Source organism: Pelophylax lessonae, assembly GCF_965119305.1.
Source record: "Pelophylax lessonae genome assembly, chromosome: 3".
In the NCBI taxonomy this organism is placed as follows: Eukaryota; Metazoa; Chordata; class Amphibia; order Anura; family Ranidae; genus Pelophylax; species Pelophylax lessonae.
Window position 1 is genome coordinate 345,721,293 of NC_138770.1, and position 24,545 is coordinate 345,745,837.

Sequence of the window (24,545 nt, forward strand, 5' to 3'; positions counted from 1 at the left end):
AAGGGTAATAGAGCTAATAGATCATTGTAACAAACTAAAATGTTTTTTATAAAGTATTGGGTCAGCTAAAACATCTTTACTATGGGGTTGTTAAAAGAAGTTGGAATCCAATACTTTTTAGAGTAATTCAGAAAGCAGACAAAATCTAGCACTGCATCCTACTGTACTAATGTGATGTTGTGAAACATTTCCCATAATCTCAAGGATGTATTGGATGTATACAACTTTGCTGTTTTTTGAATAAAAGTGTTGAAAGAATCAGGAATTTATTGCTAAATGCAATGTTAATGTCCTATGTTGTAACCTAGGGATTGAAGGATAGAGTGTATTTTAGTTGCATAAAATGGGTGAGGGTTTCCAGTCTGATAGGATGCTACCACCTGCATGAGGACAGGATGCAAGAATATCTCCCACAGTTCCTATATACCAAAACTCATTCGGTTCCAATATACCTGCCACAAAAAGAAAAATAATTATTCAGAGTTCATACAAAATGCAGCCTGTGTGTATGGTAAAGAAATAAAGGGAAGGACATCTTTTAGGTTAGCCTGCACTTTTTGTATGCTTTGACTGAATCTCCTGATCCTCGCATAAACCCAATTGTGACAGCATCCCGAATAGAGAAATTTGTACAGTCAGGTCCATAAATATTGGGACATCAACACAATTCTAATCTTTTTGGCTCTATTCACCACCACAATGGATTTGAAATGAAACAAACAGGATGTGCGTTAACTACAGACTTCCAGCTTTAATTTGAGGGTATTCACATCCAAATCAGGTGAAAGGTGTAGGAATTACAACCATTTGTATATGTGCCTCCCACTTTTTAAGGGACCAAAAGTAATGGGATAATTGGCTGCTCAGCTGTTCCATGGCCAGGATGTGTTATTCCCTCATTATCCCATTTACAAGGAGTAGATAAAAGGTCCAGAGTTAATTTCAAGTGTGCTATTTGCATTTGGAATCTGTTGCTGTCAACTCACAATATGAGATCCAAAGAGCTGTCACTATCAGTGAAGCAAGCCATCATTAGGCTGAAAAACAAAACAAACCCATCAGAGAGATAGCAAAAACATTAGGTGTTGCCAAATCAATGGTTTGGAACATCCTTAAAAAGAAAGAACGCACTGGTGAGCTCCGCAACACCAAAAGATCCGGAAGACCACGGAAAACAACTGTGGTGGATGACCTAAGAATTCTTTCCCTGGTGAAGAAAACACCCTTCACAACAGTTGGCCAGATCACGAACACTCTCCAGGAGATAGGTGTATGTGTGTCAAAGTCAACAATCAAGAGAAGACTTCACCAGAGTGAATACAGAGGGTTCACCACAAGATGCAAACCATTGTTGAGCCTCAAAAACAGGAAGGCCATATTAGAGTTTGCCAAACAACATCTAAAAAAAGCCTTCACAGTTCTGGAACAACATCCTATGGACAGATGGGACCAAGATCAACTTGTACCAGAGTGATGGGAAGAGAACAGTATGGAGAAGGAATGGAACTTCTCATGATCCAAAGCATACCACCTCATCAGTAAAGCATGGTGGTGGTAGTGTCATGGCGTGGGCATGTATGGGTGCCAATGGAACTGGTTCTCTTGTATTTATTGATGCTGTGACTGATAACAAAAACAGCAGGATGAATTCTGAAGTGTTTCTGGCAATATTATGTGCTCATTATCAGCCAAATGTTTTAGAACTCATTGGACGGCTCTTCACAGTACAGATGGACAATGACCCGAAGCATACTACAAAAGCAACAAAAGAGTTTTTTAAGGGAATCCGATTGAGCATGCATTTCACTTGCTGAAGAAAAAACTGAAGGGAAAATGCCCCAAGAACAAGCAGGAACTGAAAACAGTTGCATTAGAGGCCTGGCAGAGCACCACTAGGGATGAAGCCCAGCGTCTGGTGATGTCTATGCGTTCCAGACTTTAGGCTGTAATTGACTGCAAAGGATTTGCAACCAAGTATTAAAAAGTGAAAGTTTGATTTATGATTGTTAATCTGTCCCATTACTTTTGGTCCCTTAAAAAGTGGGAAGCACATATACAAACTGTTGTAATTCCTACACAGTTCACTGATTTGGATGTAAATACCCTCAAATTAAAGCTGAAAGTCTGCAGTTAAAGCACATCTTGTTTGTTTCATTTCAAATCCATTGTGGTGGTGTATAGAGCCAAAAAGATTAGAATTGTGTTGATGTCCCAATATTTATGGACCTGACTGTATAAACAGTCCATCGGGACTTTACCTGAAGAGTTGGTCATGGAGCAGTGCAAGGATCAAAGCATTCAAAGAAGTAATCTTTGAGGCTCTATCGTCTGGGAGCTACCCATTAGGAGGAAGCAAGTAAGAAAAGTTGCAGAACTAAGGATTGCTTGGGATGTATGACTCTGTTAAACCCCAAAATGTATGGGCTGCTCATTGACTTGGCTCTCATCTCAAAGAGTTAAAAGGCTTCTGATATGTGGACTGATATTGGAGTCCATTGCCAAAAAAATCAAAGAAGGCATGGGACAGACAACTGTGGTGCTAGTTAAACCAGGTGTGTGGCCTCCAGGCATGCCTGTTTAGCGCTCAGGGGAGTATCCCACACCCATAGTGCTTCAGTGAGTCTAAAGGGGGCCATCCTATGCTGGGCAGGACTGGGTTAAAGTGAGTGAGTCCTCCCCCACCAGATGGCTGTGCATGTGGAGGACATGCTCCTCAGCACGCAGCTAGGTCACGACACCACATTACACAATAGTACTGCTATTTCTTCTGACAAGTGTGTTTCAACTTCAGCAGCACTAACAGTTGAGTGGGGTGGATTGACACACCACAGCAAAGTCTGCATGAAGAGCTGAGCAGTTGGGCTGTACTCCTTGAATGTCACAAGGTTTAAGCTGGTATTAAAGGATAGGTTAAACTTTGGAACATGTTCCAACATTTGCAGATTCTCTCTCCCTGAACCCCCTCCCTGTGACAGCAGGTGAGGGATCCTAAACCCCGCTCTTGCTGTCACAATTTGAAATTTACATGAAAATAGCTCCCACATGACCACGTCATTCATTCACGGTTTCCTGTGAACGAATGCCTACAAGTACCATCAGCCATTGCAGCTGATGGCTTGTAGTTCTCAATGAACTGAGAGGGCCCTGGTGAGCGTCCTCATAGTTTATTTAACTTCCTGCACTTAGGTAACTGCCTTTCTGTATGAGGTATGAGCAGACAGCTATCCTGAGAGTCTGCAGGAGCCAGACAAAACGAATTGAAAAGGATTAAAAGAGGTGCATGGAAGCCAGCCAGCCCCCAGTCTGATGTACTCACCCTCCAGTCTGCCACCAACCAAGTAGACCTGTCTCATGATATAAATAAAGAACAGGGGTTTAGTTGACACGCATTTGCAAACGCAGTCCTAACACTTTTAAATTTGAGTGTCTCCACTCTGGGAGCACATGGCTGCTAATGGATGGATAGGAGGCAGGTGAGAGGGAGCAGCCCAAACTTCCCCCAACCCACCTCCGTCCATGACTGGTCTAGTATCTAAAAACTCTAATAGCAATGTTCTTAAGATGGTACAAACTGAAAACGACCAGCTGAGAAGCATACACCTCCAACCCCTTGGTGGATGCAGTGTCAAACACAGATTGGGAATTTATATGAGGCAATTTGCCTATATAGCACAGTGCCTCCATCCCTAATTTCATAAAATATTTGGGACTTTACATGAGACAAGCAGGTCATGCTATGGTCTCCATCCCTGTATATGAAAAAACTGGGGTCAAATTGGACTGCATCCACCAAAAACGCACGAAAAACGCACGGTGGGACTTTAAACGAAGCACCAGCCTGTAGGCAAGGTGCCTCCATCCCTGGTTACATAGACAATGTGGGCTATGTGGGACTTTAAGTGAGACACCAGCAGGTATGCCCAGCATCTCCATCCCTGTATCGGAAAAAACTAAACCTGATAGAAGGGGCCAGATTACACAGCACAAGCACTGTCCTGTTATTTATGCTTTAAGGAAACAGAATCTGTTTTTCTTTTTTTTTTTCTTTTTTTTAGGGTAACAAAAATTCTAAGCCAAGACTGGATGGGAGAACACCAGGGGTCGAGTCCTGCAGGAAAGCATGGGAACGGCGACCCCGCACTATTTCCACAGCGGGAACGCCGTTCCCATTGCTCCTCCAACCTCCTGCAGGACAAGGGCAGCCAGAACTTACAGTGCAGTGCAGGCAGCTGCAGCGTCTCGCCGCTCGCGGCACCTCTCTCTAAAAACAGGCCGGCGGAGGGGGAAGTGCACAGCGGATGACGTCACGAGGAGGAGAGTACGCTGCCCAGCAACAAGAACCACCAGCCACTCACAGGCCCAGCCCAGGCCTAGAGCGCACGCTGAATGGACAGGCGTGGGCGTGGCCTGACTGGAGTGCATTCTGTATTGAATTGATGATCGCTTGGTGAGGCGATGAGGCAAGGTGAAGAAGGCAGCCGGCAGCAGAGCAGAGACAGAGAGCAGCAGCATATCCAGAAGAAGAAAACTGCAGCAGTCAGAGGAGCAGGCTGGTTTTAGCAGTGGCACTGTGGCAGCCTGCCTGGGAGGTGAGTCACTGGAGCAGTGAGTCTCCACAGTCCACTCACTGCACATTTGCCTCTCATACTGTCCCTCACACTGTAAAATTCTGTCAGCAATGCATGTCAGCCACATTGTCATTTTCAGGGGTGTGTGACTCACACACCCCTGAAAATGACAATGTGGCTGACATGCTGACAGAATTTTACAGTGTGAGGTTGGTATGAGAGGCAAATGTGCAGTGAGTGCATTGTGGACTCGCACTGCCAGTAGAAAACTGCAGCAGTCAGAGGAGCAGGCTGGCTTTAGAAAGTGGCACTGTGGCTGTGTGGCAGCCTGCCTGGGAGGTGAGTCACTGGAGCAGTGAGTCTCCACAGTCCACTCACTGCACATTTGCCTCCCATACTGTCCCTCACACTGTAAAATTCTGTCAGCAATGCATGGCAGCCACATTGTCATTTTCAGGGGTGTGTGACTCACACACCCCTGAAAATGACAATGTGGCTGACATGCTGACAGAATTTTACATCTGAACTGCTCCACTTACCTTACCTGCCACTTCTAAAATCGATGTCCCCAGGCCTGCTCCTTGTGTGCTGGCTGTATCTGGCTCCTCTGCTGCGTGCTGCTGCCTTGCCTTACTGGTGACTCCGCTGATGCTGTCCACATGCTCTGGGCCTTCAAATACACAGCCAGCACACAAGGAGCAGGCCCGGGGACATCGATTTCAGAGGTGCCAGGTAAGTGGAGCAGTGAGTCCACTGCACATTTGCATTCTCGTGCCACCCTCACACCCCTTACACTAAATGTTGCATTGCATTTTCTGTGAAATATATGAGCGTAAATTTTTTTTTTTGGTGGGGGGAGGGGGGGGCGCGGGTGTATCTTGGGTGAGTTCCCACACTTTTTTCCCCAGGACTTGACCCCTGGAGAACACAATCACTGCTAGACAGCATAAAAAAAAAACAAAAAAGGAAACAAATAAAGGGGATTATGCTTTAGCAAGAGGAGCAGTCCATAGAAAGGTTTATCCTCTGGCTTGCATTGAAGCCCTTTTAGATGACTGTTTGTGCTCTAGAGGTGGTCCCTATATTCTCTGGGTAGTCAGATGCAGTCTAACTAGATATTATGAAATGCTCGTTAGGCAAGGGGGTGCATGGTAACATGCAATGTAACTGCACCCTGTAATTGCAGTAAGACAAGATGAAATCTCAACTAACAGGTTTTGAGAAGGGGGGGGGGTAATGGCATTTTACCCGCAGCGGCATGTCTGTTACTACAAGCATAGATGAAAAATATCAAAAAAAGTGCAGCTCCGGATCACTAAATTAATAGGTCAAAGTAATCGTGTATCCTGTGAATAATTACAAAAATAAATGGATAAGTGCATAAATGTAAAAAAGCATCTAATGTGCTGCACCTAGATCACTAAAAATGAAATAATCAAATCGATTAAGCAATCCTTCAAACGTGTAAATGAAATAAATAAATAATCCAATACACTAATCGAATTAGTGCATATATCAAGCAGTGTGATAAATGATACTAAATCAATCTAATAGTGTATACCCTTTGTAAATAATAAAGACTAAATAAGTGAGAAAGTCTAAGTGTTTATATACACAATCTGTGAATAATCAAATTGACTCCAGCAGTGTCCACCTCCGTGTTGGTAAAATCAATTCCCAGTGCTCTCTGTTCCACCACCACCATGCAATCAAGCCTCTCACCTTCTCATCTGACCCCTGTATCTTCGAAAATAGATGGACCAGCTGCCCACTCATCAACTCCTAGTGAAACTGTAGAGTCCCCCTCTTGAGCTGGTCCCAACATGGTGGTGTCTTGACTTACCGTTTAGCTATTTTAGAGGATATGCAGGTCTCTCGGCTATAGACAAGGTAGCAGTTTCGGCAAATACATTGATCAAAGGCCACAGCCTCAATCTGTGCACGGTGCAGGTAGCGCTTCCAACCCCTGCAACTGAGGCCAACTCCCAGGCCTCCTTGAGTGGCTTGTTCCAACAGGTTTGTACTGCACAGATCCTCAGGGTGTCAAGAGTGCAGGCTTTTCCCGGGCAAAGAATATAAAGCCCTCTTGGCACCTCCTGCTGCACACAGGCCTTAGGGATTTGTAGTTTAGAAAGTCACCTTTCTAAAATGTCCGTCATCTTGACTACATCTCTCAGAATTTCATGCACTCCTAATTAGAGTCTATAAGTTTGAAATGATTTGATTCCTTTCCTGCTAGCCAGAGGAGGATGTTGCCGAAACATTAACAAATCAGCAGAGGGCAGTAAGACAGATTTGTTTGGAGGAAAGTCTTTGTCTCATACTATTGTAGTTTGGTATCTGGCTACACTATTATCATTGTCACTGCTGAATCGCAGACCTGTAGTTTGTCAATCATCACCTGGCTTAACCTAGTTATTCCCACTGCTTTCTGAATTGACAACTCTGCTTTTGTTTCTGAAACCCTCCCACTGTGAGCCGCAATCCCTGGGAGGGGGAGCATGTGAGACAAATTAAACAATGAAAACAGAAAACATCTGCACAACTTCCGTGAAAAAAAATTAATAATAATAATACTGTAATACATTTCATGAATCCAAGTAGCTGCTATAACACCTATGCTTATCACTGCATATCCACAAAGATCAAATGACATTAAACGATACAGCGCTACTTAACTTATGCATCATGAAAAATGAAAAATACACATGTACACATGTGCAAAAATCAATCATCACCTGGCTAAACCAAGTTGTGCCCACTGATTTATGAATTGACAACTCTGCTTTTGTTAACCAAACAATTTTTATTAAGATAAAGAAGTCAAGTACAGTAAAAGTAATACTTTTCCATCCATCAATATCCTGAACAAGATGCATAACAAGAGTTACCATATAACAAGATGTCGTTGGACATGTAAACATCATAATATTAACGGTCACCGTATAAAGCATTGAATTCTCTATAAAGACGTTGCTACTCCTATGAAATGACACCCTCAAAACATTCATCTGAACCTCATATGACTCGGAGAGATATGCTAGGAGGGGTATTGTTGTTAGAGAGATACCCGTCACCCCAACGGGATCAAACTGTGATCGAGTACCTCTGGATTATGCCGTGAGGGGAGCAAGCTCGCCACAAGTTGCCTCCCTGTCCTAGCTTAAATTTGGCCAATTACAATATTATGCTGTAGCTCAGAGGATTACAGGCAGACAGCCATGTAAGAAGGGTTACAACTGAACCAATGATAACTGGAAGGATGGGAGTAATCAAGGGGGGCTGGGAAGGGAGAGGGAGAAAAATGGGGGGAGGGGAGGAGGTCCCTACCACTACAGGAGTTAGACCTTACGAGAACCATTGGCATGTTAAGCTATTAACAGAGGGCCTGAGGGGATTAAGTCAAACCTACACCAACCATTAATCAATATCAGAGGTTACAGTGAGCCAGGTGTCCCATTTATTATGGAACTGCTTTTGTTTCTGAAACCCTCCCACTGTGAGCTACAATCCCTGGGAGGGGGAGCATGGGAGACACAAATTAAACAATATTTGGCTCAAGTAAGGAAGGTAAATGAAGTTTTTTCTTTACTTTATGAGATTATTGCATGACTTAGTAACTGGATTTTGTACTTGTATACACTTTCATACAGGAGCCTTTAGTTATATAGTGGTAATCCACCTTTTGTGCAAAAACAATAATACATCTACAGTTTAAATGTGTTAAATTTAAAGTCAACATTTGGTTCAGTAACAAAGACCAACTTTCTTTTCCGGATGTCAGAATCCAAGCTGTACTGTAAGGCACAGGCAAAGCTAACTTCTGGGATTTGGTAGTTCGCTCCCAAACATATGTCAGGATGCCTGACCATCTTGCAGTTAATTAGTTATTGACAATATGAAACACCCCTGATGAATGCATATTAAATTATGCATGAGAATTTCAAAGGGGTTACCTCATAGTGTTTGGATAAAGCTTTTTTTTTTAGGTTTTAGTTACTTAATCCAAGAATGGAGAAACTGAACTGTGTATATTGATATACAATCTGGATTGAGCCAACTCAAAACTATCCAAGAATATTGGCTGCTTGCTAGACTCAGTCCATTTTATGTTTAATTTTTTTGTGATTTTCTTTTTTTTTTAAATCAAAAAGAGTAAATGTTTACACCAGTCCTGTTCTGTCCGCTTCCTCATTCATAATAGCCCATGTGCCCATTTATTAAGCATGTCCTGTTGAACTGGGAATGGATCATCTGTATATCAAGATTTGTAAAAAGAAAAAGTAAATTGCTGTGATCTGTCCAGTACCAAGTCATGAGTTGGGGAGAAGGAAAGGTACCTGAGACCCGCATTTATTCACAGTAGCCCCCTGTGCTGAATTATTTGCTATTTCCTTTATAAAAGACCTTTTTTATACCACAGTTAACCATTTGCTGGATAGTGTCCTCCAAGTTTTTTTTTTTTTTTTAATAAATTAATTTTTTTTTGGTTTTACATAGACAAACAGGGAAAAAAAAAATCAAAGAACATGACAATTTCAATATGGTGCAACATGCACTGATGAAACAAAAATAAAAATACACAGGATAAAATTATCAAATGTTTTACAGTATCTCCATACAGTCAGAAAATATGTCAAAAACTAATATTAAGATGAGGAACGTGGTAGAAGAGTCTCATAGACTAAAAAAAAAAAGAAAGATAATATCTCTTAGAATTGGGAGGAGGTGCACCAGTCGTTCCTCCGACGTCCCCTCCTCTCCCGCACCTCCAAAGGGAACTAACTGTGCAAGAAGAGAGGAAACATCGGTATCCCGACCAGCCCCCACTGTGGCGAAGTGCCCACCTCTAGTGGATAGTGAAATAATCAGTCAGTTGTGTTACCCTCTAAAGTTAGTCCATATTTTCCATCTGTTATCGAAGGCTGCACATGAACCCTGATTAATAGCTAGTAAGCGTTCAAACAGGTGATTTTGGTAAACCACTAATTTGACATCAGATATATTAAGTGAGTTTTGAGTGCCCCAACTGACTAGAATGTTGTGGCGTGCCGCTAATAATATGTGACATACATCTTGTCTCATAGATAATGGAAATGTATCGATTAAGTAGGGCCAGTCCCATTGAGGGATTTTGTATAATCCCTGTTATGGAGGAGATCATTTGAAAGGTAAGCTTCCAGTATCCCGTTAGACATGGACATTCCCACATAATATGGGTTCGATTTCCCACCTGTCTGCACTGTCTCCAACATTGGTCAGAATGATGGGACGAAAATTTGGCGAGTTTGTAAAGCATGTAATGCCATCTGTGAAGCAATTTAAGCATTGTTTCCCAATGTCCCACACATTTAGAAAAGTGATAGTTAGATTGAATCGCCCTCTGCCAATCTGGCAATGAATGTGACGTGTCCAGATCTTTATTCCATTTCTTAATAGCCACTGAAAGTTGGAATTCTGATTTATATTGGAGAGCATTATAAATAAGGGAGATTCCACCTTTCCTATGTGTTTGAGCCGTGAGGAAAGCTGGACAAACGTATAAAACAGGTAAGGGGTATTTTGACAGATACTGTGAGATGCGAAAGCAAATAAAATATTGTTTGGGTGGGAGGGGAAAACGACCCTGTATGTCAGACCACTTACGGGGATGACCATCTGTGTAAAAATCTTGAACATATTTGATTCCATAGCTGAGTAGAGGTTTACTATATAGAAAGGGGATTCTGGAATCCAAATTTTGTATAGGTATAGGAGGAATATCGATAGGGGGTTCCCTATAGGCTCCGTTCATAACATGGCCCCATGCTATTACAGAAGCTTCCATGGGTGGACAAAGGGAGGAAGTATTTCCAGGGGCTAAATGATCCATATATAGAACTGATGCCAGATCTGAAGCATTGCATAGTGAGGTCTCCTTATCTACCCATCAAGGTCTATCGGATCGCTTAAACCAGTATCCTAGTTGTTCTATAATGGCCGCTAGTCTATAGTCATGCAGATCCGGGAGCCCCATACCCCCTGTTTGTTTGTGAGCAATAAGGTGTTTCCTTGCGCACATTGGTTTTTTGTGTAAGAACCGCTGAGATTAGGTGGAATGTCGAGGGGTGCGAGAGGGACCCGCTTCATGTCTCATCCTATGTGGAGGGCGTCTTCGGGTTACAACTTGCCAGTCATATTGAGATGTACCTCTAGGTTGGATAGGAATGAAGTTTGGAGAGGGAGACATTGCAGGTATTATGTCCCATTGCCTTAAGAAGGCAAGACCTTCATCCATTGTGGAAACAGGGACAGTGGTACCGTTATGTGAAATAAGCAATGTTGCGGGGTATTTTCATTTATGAGAAAATTGGTGATTTCTCAAAGCCTTGGTAATACTGGCCAGTTGTCTCCTACGTTGAAGAGTGTGGTGGAATAAATCTGGCAAAATCTGGACAGATGTATAGGCTGGGGGTCTCTGGTCTATTTTGCGAAATTGCTCCATAATGGCTTCTTTTGTTTTGTAATAGTGTACCCGCAAGAGGATGTCTCTAGGGATATCATCAGCCAAGAAAGAAGGTTTGGGAATTCTGTGTGCTCTATCCACAATAAGGTCTTGTGCAGAAATTGAAGGGATAATCGCTTGGAACAATTCCTGGACATACTGAGGAAGTTGGGACTGTAGAACTTTTCTGGGACTCCCCTGTGTTTTAAATTGTTCCTGCAGGAACGGTCCTCAAGGTCCGCCAATTTATCTTTAACCACTTAAGCCCCGGAAGATTTTACCCCCTTCCTGACCAGGGGGTATTTTGCGATTCGGCACTGCGTGACTTTGATGTAAAAATCAAAATTTTTTAACATTTTCGGACAATTTGTTTTATGCTACATATGTTTGGTAAAAAAAAATCGCAAAAAGCGTATTTTGATTGGTTTGCGCAAAAGTTATTGCGTTTACTAACATTTTTGTCATTTTTTTTTTTAACGCGTCATGGCGGCGATCTGCGTTTTTTTTGCGGGACTGCGACATTGGGGCGGACAGATCGGACCCTTGACTGACATTTTTGACACTTTTGGGGTTACCAGTGACATTTCTACAGTAATCAGTGCTATACATATGCACTGTTACTGTAAAATTACACTGGCAGTGAAGGGTTAACTTTTTTTGAGAGGGAGGGGTTGTGTGTGTCCCTAGGGGCGTGATTCTAACTGTGATTGGCTGTGACTTGGGCTGTAGGAACAATGATCAACGGTTCTACATAGTAGAACCGTGTGATCATTGTTTCTACACAGGGGAGAATGACAGGCGGCTTGTTTACACTAGCCGCCTGACTTTCTCCCTCTGCAGCGGCAATCGCAGGGGGGGGGTCCGTGACCACGCGGGAGCGCGCCTCCAGGGGCGGGCGCTCGCTCCCTAGACCCTCACAAGCTAGCGACGTAGATCTACGTCACTTTGCCTGTGAGGGGCTGACTGCCGACGTAAATTGTCGTTAGGCAGTCGGCAAGTGGTTAATCCATAGTATGTCTTCAGTTTGGGCACTATGGGCATCAACTAGTGTATAGTATAAAGTGGAATATTCACCCATGGCCTGTACAATTTGATCAACTCTGTCACCTAATTCATTTACTTCCTTGCGACATCTTGCGACTGAAGCTGTAAGGTCATAATGAATTGAGTCCCTGAGGGACATTAACATGTTTTTTAACACAGTGTCTGAGACCGGCTGGCCCGTTGTAGGGAATCCAGCAATAGGGTCAATAATGGTGGTCGCTTGCTGTTGCTGAGGTAAAACACTGCCTACCTCCATGTCAGGGTTCCAGGTGTCACCCACTGTGGGGTCTAATCTCTGGTGGGACCTTGCGGGGCTCATAGTGGATGGAGTATTGGCCCTGAATGAGAACTCCCCTCACTGTGTGGGGTGAACGGTGTATTAGCCCCTAAATTAGCAGTGGGTATTTGAATTACCTTAGGACCCTGTCTGTGCGGGCCGCCGCCATTTTGAGGCCTGTGGAGCGGGACTGTGCCCGTGAATGGTGTCAACTTGTGATGCTGGGTTTGCCCTCCTTTCTTCTTCTGTGGCATTCTTAAGGAAAGTATGAGACTCACTGTGTGTTTTTTGCCGGTTTGCAGGTGTCCAGGGTCCCTCTATATGGCGAGTATCACTGCAGTCCGGTGGAGCTCTGTGATCAAGCAGCCATCACAGAGCTCTGAGCCACGCCCCCCCCCCCCCTCCTCCTTCAAGTTTATAAATTCTGGGTATCCCAAGGCTTTTCCAAACCCCTATCCCAATTCTACAAATAAAATTTTGTTTGGACTATTGCACAGCTGCTTGCTTGAATAGTTGTGTAATTCTGCTCTCTGTGATTTGTTATCCTTTTTTAGCTCTGTATTCATTAATTCAACCTTTATTTAGTATTTAGGAGGAACTAATAATCGGTTCTTCTTTTTATTATCATCAGGGATAGTCTATGGTGTGATAGACCATTATTTGGATTTATATTCTAAATCAGAGCCTCTCTAAACCAATAACTTTATATACTTGAGGGTTCATTTACTCTTAAAGTAATTATACCAATTGATATTGGTTCCTTACAGGTGATCTGGTGGATTAGTTTTAAATTTGAGGGTTTTATACTGGGGTTAGGGTATATAGGTACGGTTATTTGAATGAAACCCTTTGGGTACAGTGGTATCCTTGGATTGTTGTATGTATATTTGTTCAGTATTGTTTTCTTTGGGAGATTGGAGGATTTTGGAGGACACCCAAAGCCCTATATAGTTTTACCCTTTAATTATTTTTTTCATCCTGTCTGTGTCCCCGTAGGGAGATTCACCCTTTTGTTTGTTTGTGACTAATGTCAACAAGACTAAAAGTAAAAATCCATGTGTGTAGTCATCAGAACAGGAATAGAGGGGAAAAGATGGATTGGAGATACCTTGTCTAGAGACAACTATATTAGGAGAGATCTCCTCTCACTTTCCATTGTGTTAACAGCACAGGAAGTGAAGACAATTTAGTTTCTTTCTCAGTACAGGAAGTGAAGACAATTTAGTTTCTTTCTCAGTACAGGAAGTGAAGACAATTTTGTTTCTTTCTCAGTACAGGAAGTGAAGACAATTTAGTTTCTCAGGATAGGAAGTGAAGACAATTTAGTTTCTTTCTCAGGACAGGAAGTGAAGACAATTTAGTTTCTTTCTAAGAACAGGAAGTGAAGACAATTTTGTTTCTTTCTCAGGACAGGAAGTGAAGACAATTTAGTTTCTCAGGACAGGAAGTGAAGACAATTTTGTTTCTTTAATATGTACAAAACTTTGCATGCTTGTCCACAACTGGATGTTTATTATGTCCAATAGGTTGATTGTATCTGCTGATGAGCCATATGCATTTAAATGTATGCTAGTGCATTCTTAAGAAGTGAGGTCCTTGTTCCACAAAACATGTCCATTTTCATCATGTCATAATTGATTAAACTGCAGATACATTGCTGTGTACTTCTTAATTGTGGTGGGCATGATAAAATCTGCACTAAATTCCACCTTTGTACATTCTGCTGATTAGTTTAAGCTCTTGTACAGCACCCGCGCGTGCCCGCCGACACCGATGGCTCGATTGGGTTCAGAACCGATCAGTCATCAGGTCCAGGCCAATGATTTTTGGCCTGGACCTGTAGATTGGTCCTGCCCAATCAGATCTTGTTCTGAGTCTGTGAAATGTAAACACAGACTCAGAAAAGACGTGCCCTCTTCTCCCATGATCCCTTTTTGATTCATCTGGAGAAGAGAGCACTTCTAACTGTAAGTACTGCACCAAACACAGTCACACACAGCTAGATAGGCACATTTACCCCCCAATCGCCCCCCCCGATTAACCCCTACAGCACCTGACACAACACACACTATATACAGCATATAGCAGTTACCTATATACCTGTATAAGTGTGATTTGTGAACAGGTGTAGCACTTGCGACCCCCCCTTTTCCACTTGAATTACCCGCCACCCCCCCCCTAATAAAGATTTGAGCCCCTGATCTCCCCTGACCCCCCCCTGATCACCGCTAGTTAACCCCTACACCCTCTGTCACATCAGCACTAATACAAACGTAATATACAGTGTTTTTGTATTTTTGTATTAGTGTCATTGTGATCAGAATTAGCGCAGGCGACTAAGTTTGTGTCCCAAGAAGGTGCAGGGTCCCCGCCACCCGCCCAATAAAGATTTAAGCCCCTGACCCCCCCCCTGATCACCCCTACACCCCCTACCATAACACACACCGTATACAGTATATAGCATTTTGCTATATACCCGTATAAGTGTGATTTGTGGTCAGGTCTAGCGCTTGCGACCCCCCTTTTTCCACTTGAATTACCCGCCACCCCTCCCTAATAAAGATTTAAGCCCCTGATCCCCCCTGATCCCCTCCTGATCACCGCTAGTTAACCCCTACACCCTCTGTCACATCAGCACTAATACAAACATAATATACAGTGTTTTTGTATTTTTGTATTAGTGTGATTGTGATCAGAATTAGCGCAGGCGACTAAGTTTGTGTCCCAAGGAGGTTTAGGGTCCCCGCCACCCGCCCAATAAAGATTTAATCCCCTGCTCCCCCCCCCCTGATAACCCCTACACCCCCTGCCACAACGCACACTGTATACAGTATATAGCATTTTCTATATACCCATATAAGTGTGACTTGTGACCAGGTTTAGCGCTTGCCACCGTTCCTTTTATCCTTAGGATACCCGCCAGCCCCTTCCAATAAAGATTTAAACCCCTGATCCCCCCCTGATCACATCCCGTTAACCCCTACACCCTCTGTCACATTAGCACTAATACACACATAATATACTGTTTTTACTGTATTTTGTATTGGTGTCATTGTGACTTGAGGCTGCGCTAGCGAGCTAGTTTCTTTCCCAAAGGAGGTTTAGGGTCTCCGCCACCCCCCCCCCCCAGATCCCCGGCGCATAGTTTAGAAGTAACCCCTTGATTACCACACACGCACGCACGCACGCACATACACTTCCATTTCTAGTATAGTGTTTGAACAGATCAATATCTGATCTGATCAGAACTATACTAGCGCCCCCATAGTTTAGGGTTCCCAAAACGCGGTGTTTGCACGATCAGCACTGATTCTGGCCAGCACCTGCGTTTAACCCTTTCACCCAGGCAAGTGTAGTAATCAATAATTACTGTCACTTACAAAAAAACACTAAACACAAAACCGCTGTGTTAGCAGAGTCAGGCCTGATCCCTGCTAGCATTAGCAGTTTTTTTGGTAGCGCTTGAAATAATCTTCGACAACCGGGTGCTTTTATTACCTGTGAGTCGCATCACTGTACGGGTAAATTTAGTTACCAAAATGTCTAAACGTTCGTACAGGGATGAAGAGCTTCTCAGTTATATGCTGACCAGGTCATCTGATAGCGAAGGGGAAGCTACAATGACCGAATTAGTGTCAGTATATGCACCTGATGACGGCAGCGGCTCCCTGACAGATAGCTCCGACGACAGATGGGTCCCTGTTAGACCCAGGCGTACCCGACCCCATTCTGAAGTTGTTGAGATGCAGGAATCGCAGGGTGCTCGTATGGAGCAGAGTGTGGTTACTAGTGCCGCTCATTTTTCTGGCGACCTGGCAAGCGCCAGCGGCCTAGTACACCCTGGACCTAGTACAACCAGCACTGCAGTAACACCTGGTGACGTGGCGAGTCCCCTAAGTGCAGTTGAAGCTGGTGCGGTGGCTAGCACAAGTAGTGGCCCGCAGCCACCGCGTATTCGTAGACAGGCCCGTAGAGCCCATAGTGCCCTCCCTGATGCGCTGGCATATCCTAATTGGCAACCCACTGATACTACAGCGCCAGTACTACCCCCATTCACCGCCCAACCTGGAATCCACGTGGAGACAGCTGGTTTTACGCCCCTGAACTTTTATGAGCTGTTCTTCATGGAAGATCTTTACAGATCGATTGTGGATCAATCAAATTTATATGCACAACAGTTCATCGCCGCCAACCCAAATTCACACCTTGCCAGACAATTCGGCTGGAAACCTATAACGGTTTCCGAATTTAAGATCTTTCTGGGCCTTTCCCTCCACATGGGCATAACTAAACAGAGTGAATTGCGGCTATATTGGTCCACTAGCCCAGTTCACCATATGCGCATGTACTCTGCCTCCATGTCCAGGGGGAGATACGAGCAAATTCTGCGATTTATGCATTTCAGCGACAATGAAATCTGTCGTCCTCGGGGAGACCCTGAATACAATCGGCTCCACAAAATTCGGCCCCTCATAGACCACTTCAATCAGCGGTTTGCAGCCTTGTTTACCCCCGAACAAGTTGTCTGCGTTGACCAGTCCCTGATTAAATTTACTGGCCGCCTTGCTATGAAACAGTACCTCCCAAGCAAGCGTGCCAAGTACGGGGTCAAACTGTATAAATTGTGTGACAGGGCCACAGGCTATACAGTTAGTTTCCGGGTCTATGAGGGAAAAGATAGCTGTGTGGAGCCCCCCAACTGCCCAGACTACATAGGGAGCAGCGGTAAGATCGTTTGGGACTTGGTGTCACCCTTATCCGGAAAGGGGTACCATTTGTACGTGGACAACTTTTATACAAGCGTGCCACTATTTAGTCACCTTCTCGATTTACAAATTGGCGCATGTGGCACCGTGCGACCTAATCGCCGGGGCTTCCCCCAACGGCTTGTAAATTCCCGTCTTAGTCGGGGGGCGAGAGCCTGCTTGAAAACGGACAAATTGCTTGCGGTAAAGTGGAAGGATACACGGGATGTTTATGTTCTGTCCTCCCTTCACGCAGACACGACGATCCAAATCACTACGGCAACTGGCGTTGTGGAGAAACCCCTCTGTGTCCACGAATATAACCTTAACATGGGAGGGGTGGACCTTAACGACCAGCTTTTGGCGCCGTATTTAGTTGCCCGTAAAGCCAGACGCTGGTACAAAAAAGTGTCTGTTTACCTTTACCAATTGGCTATGCTGAACGCCTTTGTCCTATACAGGGCATCAGGACGAACTGGATCTTTCCGGGAATTCCAGGAAGAGATCATCCTTGCCTACCTGTACCCAGGAGGCATGCCTGTCCAACTTCCCCTTCCAGATGCAGTGAGCCGGCTGCATGAGAGGCATTTTTCTTATGTCCTCCCGAGTACCCCTACCCAAAGATACCCCCAAAAAAGATGTTGTGTCTGTAGCAGGCGCGGATGTAGGCGTGACACCCGTTATTATTGTCCCAAATGTCCTGACCAACCTGGTCTCTGCATCGGGGAATGTTTCGAGCGCTACCATACACTAGTGGAGTATTAGCGTAGGGTACAGCACGACACAGTGTAGGGCACACAAACACAGGGTCTCGAAAGATGTTGGATGTCCATCGACATTTTGAGAGACCCAAGCTGGAAGAGAAGATCGCAGAAGATCGCAGTCCCAAATCAAGAAACAGTTAGAAAGAAAAATAAAAGGATCCAAAAACTGTTGTTGTGTCAGTCATTTTATATGTCCTTCTACTCCTTCCTACTATACTTTTTTCAATGTCCTTTGTTTGTTTTTTCATTCTTTTGTGACCTGTTTCTCTTGCAGGTACTCTTCGGCTACCACGCATTGATTTTATATATTCTGACACAAACAGTGTTTGCGCTCAGCATATATGGATACCTTTGCTGATAGCAGCTGTGGTGATTTTCTGATTTCAGCACTGCAGTTAAAACCCTATTTTGGTATACGTAGATAGTGCCGTGTATACCCATCATTAAATTCAGTGGGTGGTTGTTTGGGCGGTTAATGATGAGAATCCAAAAACTTTTGTTGTGTCAGTCATTTTATATGTCCTACTCTTCCTACTGTACTTTTTTTTAATGTCCTTTGTTTTTTCATTCTTTTGTGACCTGTTTCTCTTGCAGGTACTCGTCGGCTACCACGCATTGATTTTATATATTCTGACACAAACAGTGTTTGCGCTCAGCATATATGGATACCTTTGCTGATAGCAGCTGTGGTGATTTTCTGATTTCAGCACTGCAGTTAAAATCCTATTTTGGTATACGTGGATAGTGTCGTGTATACCCATCATTAAATTCAGTGGGTGGTTGTTTGGGCGGTTAATGATGAGTAATACTACGCATTATTCATGTGCTGATTTCTGATAGGTTCTCTTTTTTTCCGTTCAGCCCACAGGCTGCATGAAAAAAAAAAACCTATACGCCAAACAAGGACCAGCAATGTACTGGTACGTTGCTGGACTTTGAGTGGTTATACCAGGGTGATGCCTGCAGATTTAGGCATCATCTTGGTATCGTTTTTTACATCCAGCGGTCGGCTTACATGTAAAAGCAATCCTAGCAGGTAATTGGCCGCTAGACTGCTTTTACATGCAGTGGGAGGGGCCTCCCCCCCCCCACCGCCGCCTTCCGCAGCCTTCCGTGGTTTTTCTCGGGCTCTCCTGTCCCACCGGTTAACCCGAGAGTGCAGCCGGTGGTTCAATTGTCTAGCCATAGAGCTAATTGGAGATGAGAATGGCTCCAATCATCTCTATGGCCTAAGATGCCGGAGGCTACGAGCATTTCATGACTTCTGTTTCGCCAGAAATAAGCAGGGCCATTGGGAAATTGGGAAAGTATTTTATCACACCAATTTTGGTGTGGTCAGATGCGTTAAGGTCCGAGGAGAGATCTAGAGTCTAAAAAACCCAAATTTTTTTAAAAAAGAGTACCTGTCACCACATATTTATCATAGGGGATATTTAAATTCACTGTGATAACAAAAAAAAAAAAATTAAAGGAAAGGTGTCAAAATAACATAAAAAAGCAAAAGAAAAAAGTAGAAAAAAAAAAATTGAGCCCCCCCCTTTCCCCCGGTGCTTGCGCGCAATGGCGCACGCAAGCGGTGGTCTAGTGTCATATGTAAACCGCAATTGCAGCATGCATGTGAGGTATCGCCGCGATCGCCAGATCGAGTGCAGTAATTCTTGCAGTAAACCTCCTCTGTAAGTCTAAAGTGGTAACCTGTAGAGACTTTTAAAGGTTTTTAAAAATGTACGTATGTTTTTGCCGCTGCGCAGGCATGCGCAATTTTTAAAGCATGTCATGTTAGGTGTCTATGAACTCGGCATAAGATCATCTTTTAAATTTTACCCAAAAAATTGGAATTATATAGTGTATTTGTGCAATAAATTAAAAAAAAATTATTTTTTTCGCAAAAATTGCGTTTGGAAAATCTGTGCGCAAATACCGTGTGACAAAAAAATTTGCAACATCCACCATTTTATTCTATAGGGCCTCTGCTTTAAAAAAATATATAATGTTTAGGGGTTCAAAGTAATTTTCTAGTAAAAAAAAAATATTTTTTCATGTAAACAAAAAGGCACAGAAAAGGCTTGGTTTTCAAGTGGTTTTCGAGTGGGTGATGTGTGGCTAAGATTGAGCGTAAAATGCCGGGACAGTTCAAACACCCCCCAAATGACCCCTTTTTGAAAAGTAGACACCCAAAGCTTTTTTCTGAGAGGCATGGTGAGTCCATGGAGTATTTTATATTTTGCCACAAGTTTCGGGAAAATTATTATTATTTTTTTTGTTGTTGTTTTTTTACAGAAAGTTGTCACTAAATTATATATTGCTCATGCATGCCATGGGAATATGTGAAATGACACCCCAAAATACATTCTTTTGCTTCTCCTGAGTACAGGGATACCCCATGTGTGAGACTTTTTGGGAGCCTAGCTGTGTAAGCGACCCCGACAACCAGTCCACATCTTCAGGTTTTCTAATGGCGTAAATTGCTGATTTTACCCCTGACTACCTGTCACAGTTTCAGAGGCCCTGAAATTTCAAGATAGCACAAACCCCCCCCCCCCCCAAATGACCCCATTTTGCAAAGTAGACACTCCAAGCTACTGGCTGAGAAGCATGGTGAGTCCATGGAATAGTTTATATTTTGCCACAAGTTTCGGGAAAAATTTTTTTTTATTTTTTTTTACACAAAGTTGTCAGTAAATGATATATTGCTCACACATGCCATGGGTTTATGTGAAATGACACCCCAAAATACATTCTGCTGCTTCTCCTGAGTACAATGATACCCCATGTGTGAGACTTTTTGCCAGTCTAGCCGCGTACAGGACCCGGAAAACCAATGCGCACCTTTTGGCTTTCCAAGGGCGTAAATTGTTGATCTCACTCCTTACTACCTATCACACTTTTGAAGTCCATAAAAAGCCAAGATGGCACAAAACCCCCCCAAATTACCCCATTTTGCAAAGTAGACACTCCAATCTATTTGCTGAGAGGCATGGTGAGTATTTTGCAGCTCTCATTTTTTTTGGAAAATGAAGAAAAAACAGGAAAATGCATTTTTTTCCCTCTTTTTTCAATTTCCAAAGCTTTGTGACAAAAAGTGAGATCTGCAAAATACTCAACATGCCTCTCTGCAAATAGCTCAGGGTGTCTACTTTCCGAAAAGGGGTCATTTGGGGGGGGGGGGTTGTGCTGTCTTGGCATTTCATGGCCTCCAAAACTGTGATAGGTAGTCAGGAGTGAAATCAACAATTTACGCCCTTGGAAAGCCTGAAAGTGGAGGTTGGTTTTCGGGGTCCTGTACCCGGCTAGACTGCAAAAAAGTCTCACACATGGGGTATCCCTGTACTCAGGAGAAGCAGCAGAATGTATTTTGGGGTGTCAGTTCACATATATCCATGGCATGTGTGAGCAATATATCATTTACTGACAACTTTGTGTAAAAAAAAAAATATATATATATATATATATTTCCCGGAACTTGTGGCAAAATATAAAATATTCCATGGACTCACCATGCCTCTCAGCAAATAGCTTGGGGTGTCTACTTTCCAAAATGGGGTCATTTGGGGGGGTTTTGTGCTATCTTGGAATTTTAGGGCCTCCGAAACTGTGATAGGTAGTCAGGAGTGAAATCAACAATTTACGCCCTTGGAAAGCCTGAAAGCGGGGACTGGTTTTCGGGGACCTGTACTCGGCTAGACTGCAAAAAAGTCTCACACATGGGGTATCCCTGTACTCAGGAGAAGCAGCAGAATGTATTTTGGGGTGTCAGTTCACATATACCCAAGGCATGTGTGAGCAATATATCATTTACTGACAACTTTGTGTAAATAAAAAAAAAACATATATATATATATATTTCCCGGAACTTGTGGCAAAATATAAAATATTCCATGGACTCACCATGCTTCTCAGCAAATAGCTTGGGGTGTCTACTTTCCAAAATGGGGTCATTTGGGGGGGTTTTGTGCTATCTTGGAATTTTAGGGCCTCCGAAACTGTGATAGGTAGTCAGGAGTGAAATCAACAATTTACGCCCTTGGAAAGCCTGAAAGCGGGGACTGGTTTTCGGGGACCTGTACTCGGCTAGACTGCAAAAAAGTCTCACACATGGGGTATCCCTATACTCAGGAGAAGTAACAGAATGTATTTTGGGGTGTCAGTTCACATATACCCATGGCATGTGTGAGCAATATATCATTTACTGACAACTTTGTGTAAAAAAAAAAAATATATATATATATATATATATATATATTTCCCGGAACTTGTGGCAAAATATAAAATATTCCATGGACTCACCATGCCTCTCAGCAAATAGCTTGGGGTGTCTACTTTCCAAAATGGGGTCATTTGGGGGGGTTTTGTGCTATCTTGGAATTTTAGGGCCTCCGAAACTGTGACAGGTAGTGCAGAGATGGCATGAACAATTTACGCCATTAGAAAACCTGAGAGTGTTGATTGGCTTTTGCGGTCCTGTACACAGCTAGGCTCCCAAAAAGTCGCACACATGGGGTATCCCCATACTCAGGAGAAGCAGCAGAATGTATTTTGGGGTGTCATTCCACATATACCCATGTCATGTGTGAGAAATTTATATTTTAGTGACAACGTTGTGTAAAAAAAAAAAATAAAAAAAAAAAATTGTAATTTTCCCAAAACTTGTGGCAAAATATAAAATATTCCATGGACTCACCATGCCTCTCAGAAAACAGCTTGGGGTGTCTACTTTCCAAAATGGGGTCATTTGGGGGGGTTTTGTCGTATCTTGACATTTCAGGGCCTCCTAAACCGTTAGAGGTAGTGAGAAAATGCAATGAAAAATGTACGCCCTTTGAAATTCTGATGGTGGTGATTTGTTTTTGGGGACCCCTACACAGCTAGGCTCCCAAAAAGTCCCACATATGTGGTATCCCTGTACTTAGGAGAAGCAGCAGAATATATTTTGGGGTGTAATTACACATATACCCATGGCATGTGTGAGCAATATATCATTTCAATGACAACTTTGTGTAAAAAAAAAAAAATTTTTTTTTTAGTCATTTTTCAAACACCTGTGACAAAAAAATGAAATATTCAATGAGCTCAACATGCCTGTCAGGACATTCCTTAGGATGTCTACTTTCCAAAAAGTGGTAGTTTGGGGAGGTTTTGTACTGCCCCGCCATTTTAGCACTTCATGAAATGAGATTGGCAGTCAGAAATTAAAGCTGCGTAAATTTCACTTTTTACACCATAGTTTGTAGACGCTATAACTTTTGCACAAACCAATATAAATACGCTCATTGATTTTTTTTTTTGTCAAAGACATGTAGCTAAATATATTTTGGCAAAAAAAATGACATAAATTGAGTATATTGGATATTTTTTAAAAGACAAAGTTGAAAATGTCATTTTTTTGCAAAATTTTCGCTCTTTTTTTTATTAATATCGCAAAAAATAAAAAGCGCAGAGGCGATCAAATACCACCAAAAGAAAGCTCTGTTTGTGGGAAAAAAAGGACGTAAATTTCGTTTAGGTACAGCATTGCATGATCGAGCAATTATCAGTTAAAGTTACGAAGTGCCAAGTTGAAAAAAGGGGTCTGGTCTTTAAGCTGCAAAATCCTCCGCTGGGAAAGTGGTTAAGATCCTGTATTCATATCCACAACCTAGGCATGACCTGTTGAGCTTGTACATTATCTCTGCAAATGATCCAGTATCCACATCCCCCACAAGGCATGACCTGTTGGTGCAGTATTATAATTTTCCATAGTATATTCTGTACCTGGATTTTCTGACATATAACTTCAAAAATTCCAGTCCCTATTTGATATATTGGGATTTTTTTCAACTAAGAACATCTGTCTATGTGTATCATTAAGCTACCATAATTGAGCCAGACAGAAGCAAAAGGGAAAATATGCATGAAAGTATATATAATTATCCTCATTTTCACCAAATGGTATTTTCTTAAAATCAGCTGGATATATAATTCCTATTTTTAAATCAGATGAAACAGCTGTGAAAAGGTATTCATGCTAATTCTCACCCACTGAACTAATTATGTGCTCTGTCTTCATAAATATTCTGTGTAAATCCGGAGACTACGACTATGTTATGCGAGGCCTCAATACTGAAAACACATGGCAATGATCGATTGAAAATACTTCAAGCGCCAAATAAATCTTGTTCATATTTATAACAATCAAAATGAAAAGTGATTTTTTTTTTCAGTTTATTATGTAACCATTGCAAACAAAAAGCAAGCTCCTATCTGGTTTAAACTGGACAGTGTAGCTCAGAGGTGCTCAGCCTTTTAAGAGGGAGAGCCACTTAAGTGATTTGGTCACGGGTCGCGGTCCACAATGAACTATAGGGTTTTACCGCCTCCCAAACATGTAAACAAGCCTTACTATCCTGAGCCCCCTATAAACCTGCTTTCACACTGATGCGCTGCAGTTTCCCACACCACAAGTGCGGCTTTCCTGCGGGTTAGCTGCCTAAACCATAGACTTCTATTATATCTTGAGGGTGTGGTGCACTTTCTGAAAGTACACCAAATCCCTAGGATATAAAAATGGCTCAGTGCAGCTAACCAGCAGGAAAGCCACATCTGCAGATCAGTGTGAAAGCAGCCTAATGTTTAAATGTGATTAGCTGTGATTGGACAGAGCTGTGTCATTGGCTCCTTACCAAG

General features: G+C 42.9%; 1 protein-coding gene across 1 annotated transcript in view; it reads right to left on the minus strand.

Moving 5' to 3' along the window:
• Positions 1–330: 330 nt before the first annotated feature.
• The window catches only part of LOC309550526 (uncharacterized protein), a gene marked incomplete at both ends in the record, with an annotated part of 168,679 nt that continues 144,464 nt past the window's right edge, over positions 331–24,545 (minus strand). The window contains one exon of the mRNA XM_082250885.1: positions 331–452. Within this exon, the coding sequence (XP_082107011.1) occupies positions 331–452 (122 nt within the window). The remainder of the gene's footprint in view (positions 453–24,545) is intronic.